General features: G+C 43.6%; 1 protein-coding gene and 1 pseudogene across 5 annotated transcripts in view; one reads left to right on the top strand and one right to left on the bottom strand.

Moving 5' to 3' along the window:
* The window catches only part of DRC8 (dynein regulatory complex subunit 8), a 135,918-nt gene that overhangs the window by 11,882 nt on the left and 101,801 nt on the right, over window positions 1–22,235 (bottom strand). For all 5 annotated transcript variants that reach the window (XM_074385671.1, XM_074385672.1, XM_039464293.2 and 2 more), the window contains 2 exons: window positions 20,696–20,768; window positions 133–212 (listed from right to left, as the gene is read on the bottom strand). In XM_074385671.1, coding sequence (XP_074241772.1) covers window positions 133–212; window positions 20,696–20,768 — 153 coding nt within the window. The remainder of the gene's footprint in view (window positions 1–132; window positions 213–20,695; window positions 20,769–22,235) is intronic.
* On the top strand, window positions 6,610–6,927 carry LOC120362066 (large ribosomal subunit protein eL37 pseudogene; annotated as a pseudogene).

The following is a 22,235-nucleotide window of genomic DNA, read 5'->3' as shown; positions in this document are numbered from 1 at the left end:
GTATCTAGAAAGGTTAGAAGGAGGCCACCTTAAGAGACGCTGGTTGAGCATAATATACAAAGTGAAAGAGCCAAGCGTCCTGAATGAATTCTGATCGTTACTCTGCCTTAACAATTGCATTTACTTACTTACCTTCTTTCTAGTAGTATTTCTGTCATCACTGGAAGAAATTTTTCAAATCGAATGTATCCAGTGGGTTCTTCTTCCTCTATCTAAACATTCAATAAGTAAATAGGCATTTATTCATCCAACAAATATATGTGATTATAATTTTTCTTCATCATTCATCTTGAACCTGTACAGCTGATACTCTGATAAGGGAGACATGCATTAATCAAGAAACAGCAACAGGAAGACGCTGTAAATTGATGTAAGCACAATGAAGGGAAGGAGCATGGGTCTGTAAGAACAGTCAATAAAGAACCCTCGGCCGGGCGCAGTGGCTCACACCTGTAATCCCAGCACTTTGGGAGGCCGAGACAGGCGGATCACTTGAGGTCAGGAGTTCAAGACCAGCCTGACCAACGTGGTGAAACCCCTATCTCTACTAAAAATACAAAAATTAGCTGGGCGTAGTGGCACACACCTGTAGTCCCAGCTACACAGGAGGCTGAGGCAGGAGAATCGCTTGACCCTGGGAGATGGGGTTGCAGTGAGCCGAGATCATACCACCGTACTGAAGCCTGGGCAACAGAACGAGACTCCATGTCAAAATAAATAAATAGAGAGCACTTCTTAGAACGGGAGACCAGGGAAGTCATCCATGAGGAAATAACACTCCAGCTGATTTGGAAAGAATAAGTAGAAGGTAATGAGACAAAGACAGCAGGGAAAGACTCCCGCCAAGAGGGAAGTGCATGTGCTGAGACTGTGCTGACCACTGCAGGCTAGGAGGCTGGAGTACAAGGAGCAAGGAGAAGGCTTCAGGATGAGGCTAGGGAGAGACAGGGCCAGACTGCAGGGCCTCCGTGTCCAGGACGGTGATAAGGCTGCTAGCCTAAGAACAACGGGAAATCGCCGACAGTCTCAGAGATGCATGTTCTGAAAGAGCACACTGGTTGAGGGTGAGGCAGTGTTTTCAGTAGTCTCAGCAGGTATGACAAGGGCTTAGATTGGAGTGGTGGCCACGGAGACAGAAATGCATGGCTTCAAGAAATATTTAAGAAGCGGAATTGATAGGACCTGGTCTTGCATTCATCATGAGTAATGACGGAAAACACAGAGGATTCAAGGATGGCTCCCAAGATTCTGACTGACACCACTGGGATAAGGGGATGCTTTTCCCTGAGACAAGAAACCCTGAATGAGGAGCCTATCTATAGGGAGCGGTAAATTTTCCACTCCCTTTCAAAAATCTTATTAAAAGGCTCATAGATCCCAGTTCAGCAGATGAGTTTTGGACAGATTTATTCCTGGAGCAAAAAAGAAAAAAAAAACAAAACCTAAAGGTTGCTGCTAAGTGGAACACATCGTCATCCAAATGACTACTGTTTTTTAATATTTATACTAGATTCACACCGAGCATGGTGGAACCCTCAGACTCCACCATCAGCAGAAAATTCAATGACAGAATTGTGTGTTTCAGAATTGCTGAGTCCATCGACTCATGAACAATTGTCTTCAGCTGCTCCTAGGTCTCAGGCGAGCATTTTGCAAATGAACGTTCCTATGGCTCTGCAACTCCCTGCCTCGGCAGCCTCGGACAAATAAAACGTCAGTCTCCCGAGGTTATCTCCGGAGGAGTTTTAAAATTAAAATGTTGAGTTGCTATTCTGACCACTCCAGAAATTTGCTCCAGAGGCGAGAGCAATGGTCTCTTCCCTTTCCTCCCACCACCGCCGAGCCACTGCAGAACAGGAAATCTCAGCCTTTAAAAGACCAAAACCAGCCGGGCGCAGAGGCTCACGCCTGGAATCCCAGCACTTTGGGAGGCCGAGGTGGGTGGATCACGAGGTCAAGAGATTGAGACCATCCTGGTCAGCATGGTGAAACCCCATCTCTACTAAAAATACAAAACATTAGCTGGGCATGGTGGCACGTGCCTGTAATCCCAGCTACTCAGGAGGCTGAGGCAGGAGAATTGCCTGAACCCAGGAGGCGGAGGTTGCGGTGAGCCGAGATCGTGCCATTGCACTCCAGCCTGGGCAACAAGAGTGAAACTCCGTCTCAAAAAAAAAAAAAAAAAAGACCAAAACCCGCTTTATCCTACACGCACCCTCATCAAGCCACAAACTTGTTTTTCCAAAGGAAGTCAACTCTGTAATTTTGTCTCCATCATGGAAGAATTCACAAATGACACATAATATATGCCTCATATCGCCTCCCCAGGGTGCAACTTCCACAAACCCTGAGGCATGTAAGCATCTTTCTTGCCTAATAGATCCTTGTGGAGCCAAAATTACACACAGAAAAGTTAAAGCAGCCAACCAGTCAGAACAGCAGATGCGTCAGAAGTGTTCTTTGTTATTGTTGTTTTTTTTAAGAGGGGCAATGAATAAACAGAGGCCTTGTGGCTAGAAAATAAGAAGAAAAATGATTGCGACCATCTTCAACTTGGGCAGAAATTGTAAAATCTTTCTATGACCCAGCACTGTCCTCTAGAGGCCATATCTAATTTGTTCTTGAGTACAAAAACATGTTTAAGCAATGGCATTAAAAACAATATAATTATTTAATAATTATAAGTACCACATTCATGGAATGTTTAATGTAGACACTATTTTATAACCTAAAAGGATGTTTATATTTGAATAACTTTTTTATTTTAGAATAGTTTTAAATATAAAGAAAAGTTCCAAATACAACACAAAGTTCCCATAGACCTCTGTCACCCAGTTTCCTGTTTTTTTCCAGCCTTATTGAGAGGTATGACGGACAAATAAAAATGCATATATTTAAGGTGTACAACATGTTTTGATACACACACACCTTGTGAAATGGTTACCACAATCAGGCTAATTAACATACCCATCAACTCACTAGTTACCTTTTTTGTATGTGTGGTGAGAATACTTGAGATATGCTCTCAGCCAATTTCAAGTATAGAATAATAATTTTTTTTTTTTTTTTTTTTTGAGACGGAGTTTCACGCTTGTTACCGAGGCTGGAGTGCAATGGCGCGATCTCGGCTCACCGCAACCTCCGCCTCCTGGGTTCAAGCAATTCTCCTGCCTCAGCCTCCTGAGTAGCTGGGATTACAGGCACGTGCCACCATGCCCAGCTAATTTTTTGTATTTTTTTTTTTAGTAAAGATGGGGTTTCACCATGTTGACCAGGATGGTCTTGATCTCTCGACCTTGTGATCCACCCGCCTCGGCCTCCCAAAGTGCTGGGATTACAGGCTTGAGCCACCGCGCCCGGCCTAGAATAATTATTGACCATAGTCACCACGCTGTCCATCAGATATTGTTTTTCTTATCACTAAAAGTTTGTACCCTTTGACCAGTTTCCCATTTCCCCTACCCCTGCCCCTGGTTAACTACCCATCTACTCTCTGTTGCCATGAGTTTGAGTTTTGAAACTTCTACATAGAACAGAGATCACGCAGTATTTGTCTTTCTGTGTCTGGCTTATTTCACTTCGGGTAATGTCCTCCAAGTCCACCCATGTTGTTGCAAATAGCATCATCTCCTTTTCGAAAGCTGAATAATATGCCATTGCATACACACACCTTTCATTTATCCATTCACCTGTCCGTATCTCAGCTACTGTGAATGATACTGCAATGAACACGGCAATACAAGCAGCTCTTAGAGAGTCCGATTTCATTTCTTCCCGGACTCATACCCAGAAGTGGGATTGCTGGATGAGATGGTAATTCTAGTTTTAGTTTCTTGGGAAACCTGCATCCTGTCTTCCATAGCCGCTGTGCCAATTTGCCTTCCTACCAACAGGGTATGAGGGCTCCTTTTTCCACACTCCCACTGACACTTTCGTCTTTTCGACAGCAGCTGTTAGAATAGGTGTGAGGTGATATCCCACCGTGGGTTTGGCTTGCATTTCCTTGTTGAACAATGATGCTCATATACCTGGACATTCTTATGTCTTCTTTAAAAAAATGTCAGCTCCGTTTTCTCCATTTATTAATTAGGTCGTTTTTGTTTTTGCAAATGAGTTGTCTGAGTTCCTTATATATATTGAAATGTTAACCCCTTATCAAATGTATGGTTTGCAAACATCTTCTCCCATTCCACAGGCTGCTTTACATTTTACTGATTGTGTCTTTTGCATGCAGGAACTTTTCAGTTTGATGTAGTCCCACCTGTTTATTTTTTTCTTTTGTTGCCTGTGCTTTTGGCATCATATCCAAAAAATCACTGCCCAGACCAATGCCAAAGAGCATCTTCCCTGTTTTCTCCTCGTCTCTCTTTTAAATCGTTAATCCATTTTGAGTTGATTTTTGTGTATGGTGTGAGATAAGGATCTAATTTCATTCTTCTCCATGTAAGTCACAATTTTCCTATCACCATTTATTGAAGACACTGTCCTTTCCCCATTGTGTATTCTTGGCACTCTTGTTGAGGATCAGCTGACCACCTACGCATGGCTTCATTTATAGGCTTTCTATTCTGTTCCAACAGTCTATATGACTGTTTTTATGCCAGTACCACACTGTTTTGAATACCATTGGTTTGTAACCTAATTTGTAATTTCATTTGTAATATAATTCCTCTATTATTAACTCTTACATTATAATGCACTTGTCATAACTAATGAATCAATATTAATACATTAATAGTCAATAAACTCCAAACTGTATTTAGATTCCATTAGCTTTTCTAAAATGCATTTTTCAAATATGGCATATTCCAATGTCATAAAAGAAAAACAGGAAGACTAGGGCAGATGTTTAATCATGCTGATACCTTGATCTTAAACTTTCAGGCCGGCTGGGCGCGGTGGCTCAAGCCTGTAATCCCAGCACTTTGGGAGGCCGAGGCGGGTGGATCACGAGGTCAAGAGATCGAGACCATCCTGGTCAACATGGTGAAACCCCGTCTCTACTAAAAATACAAAAAATTAGCTGGGCATGGTGGCGCGTGCCTATAATCCCAGCTACTCAGGAGGCTGAGGCAGGAGAATTGCCTGAACCCAGGAGGCGGAGGTTGTGGTGAGCCGAGATCGCGCCATTGCACTCCAGCCTGGGTAACAAGAGCGAAACTCCGTCTCAAAAAAAAAAAAAAAAAACAAACAAAAAAGAAAAACAAAAAAAAAAAACTTTCAGGCTTTAGAACTGTGAGACAAGAAGTTTCTATTGTTTAAGCCACTATGTGTGGTGCACTATTACAGCGGCTCCAGCAAACACTGTAACTAACATACATTCTAAATATACATGGCATATTTTTATCCAAAGACTTTGAATCACTATCAAGCAGAAGTCTGTATACCTATCAACTGGAGATTAGCAGATATTGAGAATTCAGAACTGTATTTCACGCCTGTAATCACAGCACTTTGGGAAGCCAAGGTGGGTGGATCACCTGAGGTTAGGAGTTTGAGACCAGCCTGGCCAACATGGTGAAACCTCACTTCTTTTTTTTTTTTTTTTTTTTTTGAGACGGAGTTTTGCTTTTGTTGCCCAGGCTGGAGTGCAATGGCGCGATCTCGGCTCACCGCAACCTCCGCCTCCTGGGTTCAGGCAATTCTCCTGCCTCAGCCTCCTGAGTAGCTGGGATTACAGGCACGCACCACCATGCCCAGCTAATTTTTTGTATCTTTAGTAGAGACGGGGTTTCACCATGTTGACCAGGATGGTCTCGATCTCTTGACCTCGTGATCCACCCGCCTCAGCCTACCAAAGTGCTGGGATTACAGGCTTGAGCCACCGCACCCGGCCTGAAACCTCATTTCTACTAAAAATACAAAAATTATCTGGGCATGATGGTGCACACCTGAAGTCCCAGCTAATGGGGAGGCTGAGGCAGGAGGATTGTTTGAACCCAGGAGACAGAGGGTGCAGTGAGCCCAGATTACCCCACTGCATTCCAACCTGGGCAACAGAACAAGATTCTCCCTCCAAAACAAACAAACAAAAACTGTATTTCACAGAGTTGACGCAGGAAAAATGGTGCGATCCACCTACCTTCTCCAGGAGAAAACTCAGTTATACTTAAACGAATTCAAGAAAGGGTCTGTAAATTATATCAGACATGTTTGAAAAGACTACAAAGGCATTGCATTTCTTCACTTAGAGCAAATTCATGTTGGGAAAACCCACTTGACTTCTTTCTGCATCAGTCAGGGTCTTTTTTAAAAAATGGATGTTCTACAGGACTAGGTATGAAAAGTAAATAAATAGATAAATAATTGTAAAAGACATGACCTTTCTTATAGAAAAACATCACAATACATGCCCCATGTTAGACCAAGAATAGTTAAGAATGTTGTTAAAATTCACCCTCTAGCTTTAGCATCCCCATGTCTAATGCAGGGGAACCGTAACGTCCAGGATGGCTGTGAAGGTTCCATGAGATATGAAGGTGCTTTGTGAGCTGTGGGAGTCTATGATGATGATGATGATGTGTACACACTTCTGGTTCTATGGTATGCAATGGCACAATTTCCTAAGACAATCCATCACTGGCCGCAGGTCTCTGCCACAGCAGTGAGATGACGAAGGGAAAGTCATCATTTGGAAAGCGTTGTAGTAAGACGCACACACTGTGCTGCTGTGGCTCGAAGGCCTACCACCTTCAGAAATGGACCTGTGGCAAATGCGGCCACCCCGCCAAACACAAGAGAAAGTATAACTGGAGTACCGAGGCTGAAAGACGAAACAGCACCGGGACCGGTCACACGAGGCACCTCAAGACTGTCTACCGCAGACTCAGGCGTGGATTCCGGGACGGAACAACACCCCAACCCAAGAGGGCCGCTGCTGCGGCACCCAGTTCATCTTATGAATTTCAGCGACTAGTCATGAAGTAAATGTTCTAGTTTTAATACCAAAAAAAAAAAAAAAAAAAAAAGGATCAATCACTGGTGCTGCCATTTCAGGCACATCCTCACTGACCCATGTAGACCCACCTGTGCGTCCAGCAGGTCAGCTCTGCCACCTATCTGTAAAACGCCACGTGGAATGTGGCCAGTTAGATCAGATCATGTATGGAACTGCCAGGCACATCTCATACTTTCTCCCTCACCCCTTGGTGCCTCGCCCCACGTCTAGAGGACAGGGTATGGGGGTTGGCAGTGATGCCTCCACCTCTGCTGTCTCCCCACGAGGCCTCTTTGGACTGAAAAAAAAGCGAGAGTAAAAAATATTCACTGAATTCCACATCCCTCCTCTTCAAAAGACAGAAGAAACTCACAAAACAAATACCTCCTGTTACCGCAAACATGGATGAGGCAAAGTCAGTTAAATCTAGTTTGTTTCTTCTAAGAGAAAGGCCAAAGAGGAATAGTAATTGAACAGTAACCCAGGCAGCATTTGTGAAAATCAAGGAAAAATCTCTGCCGGAAGACCCCTCCGTGTAGCCTAATGAAAGGACGATTCGCAGGGAATCCATCTGAAGAGTGTGCCAGATGCTCACCCGGAAAACCACAGCCCTCACACGCCTGGCTTCTCCTCCTCCGAAGAATTAAGCTGGAGCAGGTGACCTGAAGAAAATATAGAGCCTTCACTGCCACACAAAGGGGCCCGAAGGAGGCTCACACGGTGCCTCCCGGCACTCGGCGGTCCCTGCTCCTCTCCCCCACGTGGAGCCAGCTCAATAAATACTGCGGGACGGCCGGGCGCGGTGGCTCAAGCCTATAATCCCAGCACTTTGGGAGGCCGAGGCGGGTGGATCACGAGGTCGAAAGATCGAGACCATCCTGGTCAACATGGTGAAACCCCGTCTCTACTAAAAATACAAAAAACTAGCTGGGCGTGGTGGTGCGTGCCTGTAATCCCAGCTACTCAGGAGGCTGAGGCAGGAGAATTGCCTGAACCCAGGAGGCGGAGGTTGCGGTGAGCCGAGATCGCGCCATTGCACTCCAGCCTGGGTAACAAGAGCGAAACTCCGTCTCAAAAAAAAAAAAAAAAATACTGCGGGACTTTCAAATAATATCAACATTTATCTCAGTCTCACAGCAGGTGGCAAATACTGTGTTTCTCACTCCACTTTGGACAAGTTAATTTTCTTAATCCGTTTTGGATTTGAGGAAATACAGGCACAGGGAGGTCAAGGGTCTATTTGAGGGCGTCAGAGTCAGTCAGGTGTTCGGATGGGATCGCGGCCTGGAGTTCTTCCATTTCCATAGAGAAATCGTCAGGCCATCTCTTTTCTTATAACAGCATTATTTATTTTAATGCTGAACCCACTAAATAGGCACAATAAAACACACCGTGAAAATTCATTTCTCCCCAGTGACATAACAATCAGTCAATAAACTGAACTATTTCACGCTTCACAAAAAAACAAGATAATGTCAGTAGTTAAGATGGTTTAGGAAGCACCTGCATTTCAACTAGTTCCAGGTCACCAAATGAGATGACGCATTCCAATCTGTTCTAACTATTTGTAGTAAAAAATGTATAAACCACGAGACAGTTCACATTAGGCTCTAAATAGTATATATACAAATTTTGACATAAACTATATTTCAAAACCAAAACATAAATACAATTTAGAAAATATTTCTCTCCCTTGAAGAGAATAAGATCACAAAAATTAGTTGGCATTTACTAAAAATGTTGTCTTTACGAATAAAAAATTTGAAAGCCACTTACTTTAGAAAAATTATTTATTCTAGGCTGGGTGCAGTGGCTCACACTTGTAATCCCAGCACTTTGGGATTACAGCAAGGATGGCCTTCCTCCAGATTCCAATACCTCATCCCTCATTTCTGTCTGAGACCTCATCAGAATTGCCTTTACCATCCATGTTTCTACCAACATTCTGTTCTCGTCTATCAGATCACCTCTAAGACGACGTAGGCGCTCTCTACAGGTCTCTTCTCTGAGCCCTCACCAGAATCGCCTCTAGTGCTCTGTTCACAGCAGTTCAGGCTTTTCTATCATCATACACTTCAAAGTCTTCCAGCCCCTACCCGTTTTCCAGTTCCAAAGCCACTTCTACATTTTCGGGCATTTGTTATAGCAATAGTCCCACAAAGACAACTCCTGCCTTAGTCCAGCTGTGCTGCTATGATGAAACTCCTTAGACTGGGTCGCGTATAAACAGCACACATGTATTGCTCGCTGCTATGACGAAACACCTTAGACTGGGTCGCGTATAAACAGCACACATGTATTGCTCGCAGTTTGGAGGCTGGGAAGTCCCAGATCACGGTACCAGCGGGCTTGGTGTCTGGTGAAGGACTGGTCTCTGCTTCCAAGACGGTGCCTTGAATGCTGTGGCCACCAGAGCGGATGAACCCTGTGATCTAACAAGGCAGAAGGGACGGAAGGGCAAAAAGGGGCCTCGCGAACTCCCTCCAGCCCTTTCCTAACGTTGCCAATCCCATTCATGAGGGACCTACCCTCGAGACTTGATTGCCCCCCAAAGGTTCCATGTCTTAATACTATTTCCTTAGGATGTAAGTTCCAACATACGAATTTTGGAGGGACACATACATTCTGACCACAGCATAATAGAAACATGGCAATTAAGTTTTACTGAATAAAAGGGACAAATAAAAGCATTTAGGAAAAAATTGCCCAAATGTACAAAGGGCTCCAAGCTGTCAGCTATGACCCAGGGAAAGGATTACTGTAAATTTTTCCAATCTAACTTCTTACTACCATCAGACTGGCTTGTCTAAAGTACAATCTCATTCAAGAAAAACGAATATGAACTAAAATAAAAAGCAAATCTCATCAAGTTATTCTCATTCAAAATCCTTTGGTAACACATCACTGCCTTAGCTTGCTTCACGAGGCCCTCTGAAACTTGAAAAGGGTCTATACTTTATTCAAATAATGTTTATCATGCGGTATCCACGATATTAAAAATTGTTAGCAACCTTTACCGATAGATGAATGGATATGTAATATGGGATATTTATTCAACTGAATAGTTTCCATTTATTAATATGGCTATTGCTATATATTTAAATATTAGGAAGCAATTAAACTCTGACTAAAGTAGAATACTGGCATGGAAAATATTAATGATGTTAGCAGACTTGTCACTCTGTATCCATGATGGATTGGTCCCTAGACTCCTCAGATACGAAAATCTGCAAATGCTTAACTTCCTTCTATAAAGTGGCACACTATTTGCATATAACCTATATATAAAACCTTCTGTATACTTCATTGGCTTATTTTGTTTATCTTTTAGAGACAGGATCTCACTCTGCTGCCCAGGCTGGAGTACGGTGGTGCCATGGCAGCTCACTACAGCCTTAAACTCCTGGGCAAAAGTGGCTCTCCCACCTCAGCTTCCCAAGTAGCTGGGACTACAGGCACAAACCACCAGGCCCGGCTACTTTTTAAATTTTTTTGTGGAGACAGGGTCTCCCCATGCTGCTCAGGCCGGTCTCGGACTCCTCGCCTCAAGCAATCCTCCAGCCTCAGCCTCCCAAGTAGCTGAAACTATGGGGTGCACTGCCACACCCAGCCCATCTTAACCACTTTTAAGTGTACAGTACAGCAGTGTTAACTACATGTACATTGTCATGTAACAGATCTCTAGAACTTTTTCCTCTTGCAAAACTGAAATGCTGTACTCACTGAACAGCGGCTCCCCTTTCCCCTCCCCCCACTCCCTGTCCGCTACCACTGTACCCTCTGTTTCTAGGAGTTGGGCCATTTTGGATACCTCACAAGTGGAATCGTACAGTATTTGTGCACTAATATTTATAACTACAGGTGACCCTCAAACGTGGATTTGAAATCCACAGATCCACTTATCCATGGATTTTCTTCCACCTGTTACCCTGGGACAAGACCAGCCCCTCCTCTTCCTCCGCCTCCTCAGCCTACTCAGCGTGAAGACAGTGAGGATGAGACCTTCGTGATGAGCCACTTCCACTTTTGCACAGTAAATATATTTTCTCTTCCTTATGATTTTCTTCATAGTATTTCTTTACTCTGGCTTACTTTATTGTAAGAATTCAGTAAATAATACATACAACACACAAAATCTTTGTTAATTGTTTGTGTATGTTATTAATAAGGCTTCCAGTCAATGGTAGGCTATTAGTTTCAGTTTTGGGGGAGGCAAAATTATACTTGGATTTTCAACTGCATGGGGGTCAGAGCTTTGAACCCCCATGTTGTTTCGGGTCAACTGTAGTTTATTTTGCTCAGTGTAATATCCTTAGGTTTCATTCGCATAACAGCATTTCTTTCTTAAAATGTTGGTTTCTAAAAACTAGAAAACAGAGGGGAAAAATCATTTTGCTGTAATACTGAGTGAAAAAGGTAAAATATTCTGGCTGTGTCTGAGTGATGGATACAAGAGAGAGCATTCCCTTCCTTTTTTTCTTGTGCAATTTAATTAGCGTGCATTTTTATGATGAAAACTCTGCAATAACACAGAGATATAATTTGTGATATAATTAGATGGAAAAAAGCAAGATTCAGAATTTCACCTACTGAATTGTACTATAAGATTATAGTTCTGCCAGGCATGGTGGCTCATATGCTCACACCTGTAATCCCTGTACTTGGGAGGCTGAGGTGAGAGGAACACTTGAGGCCAGGAGTTCAAGACCAGCCTGGGCAACATTTCAAAGCCATGTCGCTACAAAAGAAAAACAAATTAGCTGGGAGTGGTGGCATATACCTGTAATCTCAGCTATTTGGAAGGCTGAGATGGGAGGATCACTTTAGTCCAGGAGTTCAAGTCTGCAGTGAGCTATATCATGCCACAGTACTCCAGCTGGGTAACAGAATAAGGCGCAGTCTCTTAAAAAAAAAAAAAGAATAAGCTAACAACAAAAAATTACAGTCCAGTTAAAAACCTACACAGAAAAATAATATGTAAGGAAGTGTACCAAAATATTAACAATGATTATATTAAAGTGATGGCACTGTTGGAAAGGAATTTCCTATTTATTTAAAATTTTCTGCAATCTGGATATTACTTATACAGTAAGAAACCTGGAATAAAACCATACTTACTAGCCTATTACCATGACTGATTGTGCTCTACGTGAAAACACATTTTATTTATGTATTAGAGGAAGAAAACACTTTTGCAGATTTCCCTGAGTCATGTTTTCCTGCTACTGATCATCCTGCTTTAGCATCATTTAATGTTTTTCTACCAATCACAAATGAGCAATACTCTCAGTATATGCTTTTTACAACATATTCTCCTCATTCCCCCAAATTTACCTAATTCTACTCAGAAGGCATGGCTGGACAGTAGCCATTACTAAGTAACAGGCAAAGTGCCATCAGCTCTATGACTAAATTCCAGCATCTAACATTAAAAAGATCCCAGCAGATCGATTCCATTCTCCCATGTCTCCCCGTGCCAGGATGCGTAGGAACAACAGCAGATAAAACATTTCATATCACCAACTATTTCAAAACAAAAAAATAATGACTCCCACCCTTTCTCATTCTCTGAGAAACTTGACACAGTCAAATTACAAATGATATAAAATCCCAGGGCTCTTCCAGAACCAAAATGATGTCGTTCAGGTACAAGTGGCTAGAAATTGCCACTTCACCAGGATGTAGATTATGTAGATCTTGTTCTAGTAACTCAAAAGCCAATTGTGAAGTTTCAAAGAAAAATAATCCAATGATACTTACCCAATTAAGAATGATGAGAGATGGAGACCTGGGACCTCTGGGACTTGTGGAATCCCTTGTGGAACTAGGGTAAAATATGTCTGAAAAGCTGTAAGTCCCCTTTCAGTTTTTCCCACTGAGTGCCTCCCTCCATCCCAGCAGGAGTTTAGGGATTTACCTTCTAATGAGTATAAAACAGAAGGTGTCTGAACTGGCAGCAAGATGCTTTTGCCTCCAAGCAGAAAATTGAAGACTATTCCAAGGAATCAAGCCTGCACAAGAGATAGTCCCCAAAATTCTGATGTTGGTGATTCCCAGACTACCCAGTGATGAAGTTTAAAGTTGGCAAGTTCCATGCATGTGTTTGTTGTGGACTGACAGCCAAGGTTGATCAGACACGGAGGAAAGCTGCTAAAAGAAGCGAAGACCAGAACACACACAGACAGCGACTTGGAGAAAAGACATTAGGCAAAGAGAAGAAAACTTCAAATCAACTACCACGATTATCTTCAGAGATAGGAAACAAGAACACGATGCTACTTAGAAAAAAAGAACATTCGAAGAACAAAAACAAGCTCCTGGAAATCGAAAACAACGGACGTGAGAAACTCAATAAAAATACTGAAAGTTCAAGAAACCCACCAAAGTGAACAAAAAGATAAAAGTGAAAAATAAGAAGATTATGCTGGGCACAGTGGCTCACACCTGTAATCCCAGCATTTTGGGAAGCTAAAGCAGGCGGATCACTTGAGGTCGGGAGTTCAAGACCAGCCTGGCCAATGTGGTAAAAGCCCTGTCTCTCTCTACTAAAAATAAAATAAATAAACAAAAAAGAATATTGAAGACTAATCCAGAAACACAAAAACAAATAATAGGAGTTCCAAAAGAGAGAAAAAAGAAAACAAAATAATCACAAGAAAATTTCCTGGAACCAAAAGATACAAGTCACCAGTTTGAAAAGGCCCACCAGGTACCTAACACGTAAGACGTGTGTTCACACCTAGGTAAATCACTGTGAAATTTCAAACACTGGGAAAAAAGACTGTCCAGGGTCTCAGGAAAAAAGAATTTGATGGTTCCATACAAAGGATTGGGAATCAGAATGGATTTGCTCTATCTCAATAGCATTAACAGGAACGTGAAGACGAGTGCCTTCAGAACCCGGAGTGAAGACCTGAAAAAATCCAAATCCACTTAATGAAGAATAATCCATTGACTGTAGAACTCTACGTCTAGCCAAAGGTTAGCATAATCACTTTCAAACATACAAATCTCAAAAATTTTACCTCCAGGGCACTCTTTTTCCGAGAAGCTGTTAAGAATGTGTTGAAATACTAGAGGAACTAGAAAGGGGAAAACCTGGCATATAAGGAAGTCCAACCCAGAAGGAAAACAGGGACTCCCAGGAATATCCCGAAGATCCGGGAATGATGGCTGCGCACAGACGTCGAGGTCACCATCACACACTGGCGGCAGTCGTCTAAAGGGACAGCTTTGCTGAGGACTATCAGTGCCATGGTCTCCCTGCCATGGCATCCTCTTTTTATCCAAGAAGAGAGTTCCAGGATAAGCCTGGCCTATTCTCATCCATCACTGGCCTCTCTTGACCATGTGCCGGTCAAGTTTCTGCTCGAACTTCCCCCACTCCTTCGATCTGATGAGGACCTTCATTTCATTCCTAAGTAGTTTTATGCTTTGATCTAATCCTGAAAGCTAGGGGCAGGCCCTAGTGAGCTTAGGAATAGAGAGAGCAGCCAGCTCCTATTTGTCCATTGGACACCCGGTTCACATTACAGCTCTTCCATTTGACAACTATGGCAGCCATGAAAATCCAATTTCCTTCCTTCTTTCCTCCCTCCCTCCCTCCCTTCCTTCCTTCGTTCCTGTTGAGAGCTGGGCCGGATGCAGTGGCTCACACTTATAATCCCGAGCAGATTGCCTGCGGTCAGGAGTTCGAGACCAGCCTGGCCAACATGGTGAAACCCTGCCTCTACTAAAAATACAAAAATTAGTGAGGCGTGGTGGCAGACGCCTGTATTCCCAGCTACTTGGGAGGCTGAGGCAGGAGAACTACTTGAACCTGGGAGGTGGAGGTTGCAGTGAGCTGAGATTGTGCCAGCCTGGGCGACAGAGCAAGACTCTATCTCAAAAAAAAAAAAAAAAAAAGAAAAGAAAAGAAAAAAAAAAGAGCTGAGATCCAGCTCAGTCACCCAGACTAGAGAGCAGTGAGCCATGATGGTGCCTCACTCCTGGGCTCAAGCGATCCTCTCACCTCAGCCTCACGATGAAATGCCCCTCTTACATCTACAGGCGTTGAACTGCAGGAAATGTAACTGAGTGATGATCCTAGCCATCGTATTTGAGCCAAGGCCACACTTCCCATGGGCTGCTCCAGCCAATAATGGAGTGTTAAATCCCAGCATAATCTGGCTGAGGCAGCGCTGGGCGTAATAAGGAAAGGAAGAGACTATACACTAAAACAGCAAGAAGGAATTAGGCAGCACTTGGAATAAGCTCTGTAAATATTTTTCTGTATTTGCATAGCAACGCAATTTACTGTAATCCAATTCTAGTAATAAATTTAATAGCAAAAGGAATGGGGTAGGAATTGGCTCCTGAACTAGGAGCCGGGGGAGTACCCCTGAGATTGGATGACAGTGCCTGACCGACACGCCCGGAATTTAAAACTGGATGAGTAAGAATCCATCAACCTCAAGCACTCTCTCAGGACACAGACTTAACACTCTGGCAAGGCCCCCAGGAGACGGGGCAGACTTGCTGCTAGGGTGAGACCGGGAACAAGTGCTGCCGAACACGGAGTGAAGTGGCCAAACCACACTGACAGCAGGGGGCAGGCAGAACGGCGTACCATGAGTCAGAAGACTCACCGGAGTGTTCCGTTCCATGGGAGGGCTCAGACACACTGCTCACCGGGGGCATCGGGCTGCTGAGAAAGGCCCTGGTGTCCTCTGCAGGCCGGGGTTGACTAGCTTAGGTAACTGCAGACCTGGGTTTGTTACATCCGTGGAATGATTTGCTAGCCAGCTCTCCCATACGCAGGTAACGGAGGCCAGGCAGAGTTGTTTGAGCACAGAAGTTAAGGGGGCCTCATACAATGGCCAGAAAGATTGAAGAGGGAGCCAAGGGGAAAGCTGGAGGTGGTTCACAGAACACAGCATGCGTCGGAGCAACGCAGATGGGCCGCCAGCGAGGTGCTGCCTGAGATCCACAACCACAAAAGGGCAAGCGTGGGGAGGTGGAGGCTGCGGATGGCCACCTCAATAAAAAGTCATAATCCTTGCTTAGTTCCTAAGCCTGAGTCAATAATGTGACCAACACAGGTCTTATTTTTAAATCAACTTTTAGTTTTACTTTGTAATTAATTTAAGTTCTCCGTAATTCCACAAGACACAGACCTCTAAATAACCTTTCCATCTGTATGAAAATTATCTCGTTCCAGCTCCCATACCCTGAAGCGCCTAGAAGGTTCTACTTTAATATTAAAGGAAGGATTATTTGGTAGCCTATGTCAGTAAGATTTTTTACTAATCCTCACAGTTGCCAGTTTTTGTGATATTCCAAAAGGCAGAAAATATTTGCAGGAAGTTACTAATTATAGTAACATGAACTGTATGGATCAAAGTTAAATGATTCTTTAAATGACCAATTTCAAGAGTAACACCAGATTTGAAATCAATCTTCAGGAAGCAAAGTGCTGAAAGTTATAAAAATTAAAGAGAGGGCCGGGCGCGGTGGCTCACGCCTGTAATCCCAGCACCTTGGGAGGCCGAGGCGGGTGGATCACGAGGTGAAGAGATAGAGACCATCCTGGTCAACATGGTGAAACCCCGTCTCTACTAAAAATACAAAAAATTAGCTGGACATGGTGGCGCGTGCCTGTAATCCCAGCTACTCAGGAGGCTGAGGCAGGAGAATTGCCTGAACCCAGGAGGCAGAGGTTGCGGTGAGCCGAGATCGCGCCATTGCACTCCAGCCTGGGTAACGAGCGAAACTCCGTCTCAAAAAAAAAAAATTAAAGAGAAAAGAATGTGTCGACACTAAAAGTCAAGTACATGACAACCAGAGGAATAGTACACAGGTTTCAACTTTTTATAAACAATTTTTTTTTTTTTTTTGAGACAGAGTCTTGCTCTGTCGCCCAGGCAGGAGTGCAGTGGTACGATCTTGGCTCACTGCAACCTCTGCCTCCCAGGTTCAAGTGATCCTCCCCACTCGGCCTCCCAAATAGCTGGGATTACAAGTATGTGCCACAATGCCCAGCTATTTTTTTGTATTTTTAGTAGAGATGGGTTTTCACCATGTTGGCCAGGCTGGTCTCAAACTTCTAACCTCAAGTGATCCACCTGCCTCAGCCTCCCAAAGTGCTGGGATTATAGGAGCAAGTCACTGCACCCAGTCTTATAGAACAATTTTAAAGCATATACACACATACAGTTAGTTTGATCTCTGAAACGATTGCAGAACATTTAGCAATATGACATTTACCCCTAGATGCTGAATTTTATGGGGCTTTGATTTTCTAAATGTGTTTACATATATTAACTATTTAATGTATTTAAGTATGTACAAATACATACTTGTATTTATCAATTCAAATTTGTGCTTTTTTCCCACTCATTTATTTGGAAAAGTTCTTAAAAGGTAGTTGCACCCAAAGCTGTTTATCTCTACAATTTAATTAGAGTAAACAGTGTTGGTATACAAATACAGAAAAATATTTACAGAGCTTAATAGTTCAGTGACCCCTATCGGTATATAATCTAAATATCTGTATTTCAAAGGTTGTGTCATGTGCCTACAAAAAGGGTAAAAATAAGATAAAACTTAAGACCTAAGCACCCACTGTGGCTAATTGCCCAAACCAGTGGAGCTATTATCCTAGAGAGCCACCTGGAGTGTGAGCAAACTCAGATCTGTACTGCGTGCCCGCTAAGTAACAGCTGATTCCTCAGTTATTAAATTTAATCCTCAGAAAAACGCTTTCATATTATTACTCCTCTTGCAGATGTGGAACCAGGCTTTGAAGGATTAAGTGGCTCACCAAAGGCCACATGGCTCTAAGTGGTGGCTGTGGGGCTTGAACTCAGATCTTCCAGTTCTAGATGTGGTATTTGTTCTCTTTTGGCACAGAAGCCCATAGATGAAGAGTTGGCAAGCTTTCTCTGCAAAGGGCCAGATGGTAAATATTTTAAGCTTTCCAAGTCACAGGTCTTTGTTGCAACTACCGAACTCTGCCCTTGTAGTCAGAAAACAAGCATAGATAATATATAAATAAATGAGTTTAGCTGTGTTCCAGTGAAACTTTATTTACATGCATGCACAGGTGGTGGGTAGGATTGGGCCAGGCACCATGATTTGCTGACTCCTGACAGCGATTCAAGGGACTCCACTCGAGAGATTCTCCCCCTCTGACCTTCAGAGGCATTTTTCATTATGGTTCCGCTTACTTTCCTGACATGTGATGACTACGGTTTCACTGTGAGGTCAGCCTCTAGTTCTTAGCTCTCCCACCGTGCCAGCTTGCTTTTCCCTACCGCTAATTCCAGCTTTGTGCATAAGCCCTTTTTTTTTTTTTTTTTGAGACGGAGTTTCACTCTTGTTACCCAGGCTGGAGTGCAATGGCGCGATCTCGGCTCACCACAACCTCCGCCTCCTGGGTTCAGGCAATTCTCCTGCCTCAGCCTCCTAAGTAGCTGGGATTACAGGCACACGCCACCATGCCCAGCTAATTTTTTTGTATTTTTAGTAGAGACGGGGTTTCACTATGTTGACCAGAATGGTCTCGATCTCTTGACCTCGTGATCCACCCGCCTCGGCCTCCCAAAGTGCTGGGATTACAGGCTTGAGCCACCGCGCCCGGCCTGTGCATAAGCCCTTTATGGCAGGAATCAGTATTTTTTTTAATGTGAGCATCAACTCAGAAAAAACAAACTTTTTCTCTTCCTCTTGGTAAAAATAGCTTTACTGAATCCCAAAATGCAAAAACAATGTGTTCTTACAACTTAGTTCCTTTACTGAATATTTCTAAATGCTTAAAAAAATTGATACTGCCAGGCGCGGTGGCTCACGCCTGTAATCCCAGCACTTTGGGAAGCCGAGGCGGGCAGATCACAAGGTCAAGAGATCGAGACTATCTGGCTAACATGATGGAACTCCATCTCTACTAAAAATACAAAAATTAGCTGGGCGTGGTGGTGCGTGCCTGTAATCCCAGCTACTCAGGAGGCCGAGGCAGGAATATCACTTGAACCCAGGAGGCGGAGGTGGCAGTGAGCCGAGATCGCACCACTGCACTCCAGCCTGGTGACAGAGTGAGACTGCGTCTCAAAAAAAAAAGAAAAAAAAAATTGATACTGCTTTTTAGTCACCAAGGTGCTAATAACGGTCAACAGAATCACCTTTCTAATCTGCCATTCCTTAACTTTTTATAACGCTTTAGGATTGAAAACACGTATTGTTGTACCTTCTTTTATTTATCTTTGAAGCAAACTTTGAAGTAGTTATTATTATGGAGAAACTGAGACCCAACAGAGGTTCAGTGACTCACCCAAGGTCACATTTTCTTCTCTCCAACTTAATATGGAACAAGCAAATGCTGTGCGAGGTGCAAAATTAAAAGATGAAATTCTCCTTCCTTCCCCGTCTCCCTTACCGGCTTTGTCATCCCCAGACGCCACTAAAATCTTTGTGGCTAGATCAGCAATTCTCTACAGAATCTTCTCCTGGCTTCTCCAGGGAGCTTTTTCCCCTTAAAGTCTCTGTTTTGTTGAACCAAATGCTGCATTTGAAATGAGATCAGAGACCTTTAGGGACAGTCAAACAGAGCACGAAGCGCTCGCATGTCGGGCTGCTCACCCACTGCTTTATCAGATCATTCTCTTCACCGACTCATCCCCACTATCACACATGCCTAGTCTTTAAAATGCTTAGACTCTCTGGTCAACGTAAAGTTCACTCTTGGCTGGGCGCGGTGGCTCAAGCCTGTAATCCCAGCACTTTGGGGGGCCAAGGCAGGTGGATCACAAGGTCAAGAGATCGAGACCAACCTGGTCAACATGGTGAAACCCCGTCTCTACTAAAAATACAAAAAATTAGCTGGGCATGGTGGCGCGTGCCTATAATCCCAGCTACTCAGGAGGCTGAGGCAGGAGAATTGCCTGAACCCAGGAGGCGGAGGTTGCGGTGAGCCGAGATCGCGCCATTGCACTCCAGCCTGGCTAACAAGAGCGAAACTCCGTCTCAAAAAAAAAAAAAAAAAGTTCACTCTTAACATTTATTCTGTTTACCACTTATTCTGAAAGTTAGTTTTGGCTGGGCACAGTGGCTCACGACTGTAATTCCAGCACTTTGGGAGGCTGAGGCGGGCAGATATTGAGGCCAAGAGATCGAGACCATCCTGGCCAACATGGTGAAACCCCATCTGTACTAAAAGTACAAAAATCAGCTGGGTGCGATGGCACATGCCTGTAGTCCCAGCTCCTCGGGAGGCTGAGGCAGGAGAATTGCTTGAATCCGGGAGGTAGAGACTGTCATGAGCCAAGATCACGCCACTGCACTCCAGCCTGGCGACAGAGCGACACTCCGTCTCAAAAGAAAACAAAAAGTGTTACTTCCTCAAATAAATAAAAATGCCTTACTGTCTCTACTTCTGCTTCTCTCCCCTTTGAACCGGCATTATTCACTGTATTCCTTTCATCTGTCAACAGCCTTTCTGCAGACGTCAGCCCCTGCATCTTCTGGCCTTTCTTCACTAATTCTACAGAGAGGATCGTTTCTAAAGTGGGTTCTTTATGTGCTGCTTGTTCATCATTTCTTCGAGATCTGCTCTTAATTCTTTCAGATCCTGTTGGCTGGCTAATACGAATAGTTATCCTGCTATTTCCACTGAGCACCTTCAGTAGTTTAGTGCATTGTTTCAGTTTCGGGAAGGGTTGTTGTTAATTACAAGGAGTAGCTGTCTCTGGAGACAATGCTGAGTGAAACGTTTCCCCGACTCACCTCTGCAATCAGATCATGCAGCTCTCCTTCGCTAGGGCAGCATCCCAAAGACCTGATAATCGTTCCAATCTCTCTGGAAAACAAAGTTTTCAATGGGTTCAGAATATAAACTCGGCAAAGCCTGTATTTCTCCAAATGATCTCAGAGCACATTTTGTAACGTAGGAAGCCAAATCACTCCAATATTGCCTCATGATTACAAAAGATGTTTTCTGGAGAAAGAAAAGGGAGGATAAGTGAGCCAAAGAAAGATGAAAGAAATGGTTTCACTGACTGGCAAATGCAAGCCTTACCTGGGCCAATATAAAAAAGTTCTAGAAAGAAAAAGACATGTTAGCCATGTACCAGCTGACTTGTGTTACTTAACTTTTTTGAGCCTCAGTTTCCACATCTGTAAAATGGGGATGATAATGTCTACCCCAGAGGGCTGAGGTGAAGTTTACATTAGTATCCGAGTGTTCAAAGGATGGCCTCTAGTACCCAACTGCTAGGGTTCAAATGCCAGCTCCGTGACTTACCAGATAGGGCAGGCCGCCTACCTCATCAGTGTGTGAGTAAGCCTACCCGGTAGGTAAAACATAGGGACTTCTGTGAACTGGGCTGGGGGACACTGCGGGTTAAATAAGAAGAGCCATCATAATACAAAGCACAACTCCTGGCAGAGCAGCTGCTCAGTAAATCTTAGTTATTTACCTCTCCCTACCCCGAGAATAACGCAGTTCGATTCAACAAATAACCTAAGAAAGTATACACGCTATTCAATACTCTGAATATTAAGACAGGGGGTTTGTAATTGATAATAAAATACTTCCATTCAAAATTATTCAAATTAAAGTTGTAATGTTTGTTAATTTAATTTCACAAATACTCACTTAAGTAGAATATTTAATTTCTTTACCATTCTGTATAATTTCAGTGGTATTGTAGCCAGTAACTGTGGAATACAGGATTCTTTTCACTTCCTGATCTTCCTTCTTTTTTTTTTTTTTTTTTTTTTGAGACAGAGTTTCGCTCTTGTTACCCAGGCTGGAGTGCAATGGCGCGATCTCGGCTCACCGCAACCTCCGCCTCCTGGGCTCAGGCAATTCTCCTGCCTCAGCCTCCTGAGTAGCTGGGATTACAGGCACGCGCCACCATGCCCAGCTACTTTTTTGTATTTTTAGTAGAGACGGGGTTTCACCATGTTGACCAGGATGGTCTCGATCTCTCGACCTCGTGATCCACCCGCCTCGGCCTCCCAAAGTGCTGGGATTACAGGCTTGAGCCACCGCGCCCGGCCCTGATCTTCCTTCTTAATCAATGAAGGGCCGACGAAACATGCGATATCCTCATATCAAGTACATTTCCTTTTTCCCTCTTTTTTCTTGTTTTTTTTCCCACATAGCAAAGGTATTATTATTATTATTATTTATTATTTAGAAAGGGTCTCGCTCTCATTGCCCAGGCTGGAGTGCAGTGATGTAATCTCAGCTCACTGCAGCCTCAACTTCCCAGGCTCAAGTGATCCTCCCACCTCAGCCTCCCAAGTAGCTGGGACTACA

This window comes from Saimiri boliviensis, chromosome 14 (genome assembly GCF_048565385.1).
Source record: "Saimiri boliviensis isolate mSaiBol1 chromosome 14, mSaiBol1.pri, whole genome shotgun sequence".
NCBI classification, from domain to species: Eukaryota; Metazoa; Chordata; class Mammalia; order Primates; family Cebidae; genus Saimiri; species Saimiri boliviensis.
The sequence above is the reverse complement of the archived record's forward strand: the minus strand, read 5'-3'. Positions and strand labels throughout refer to the sequence as shown.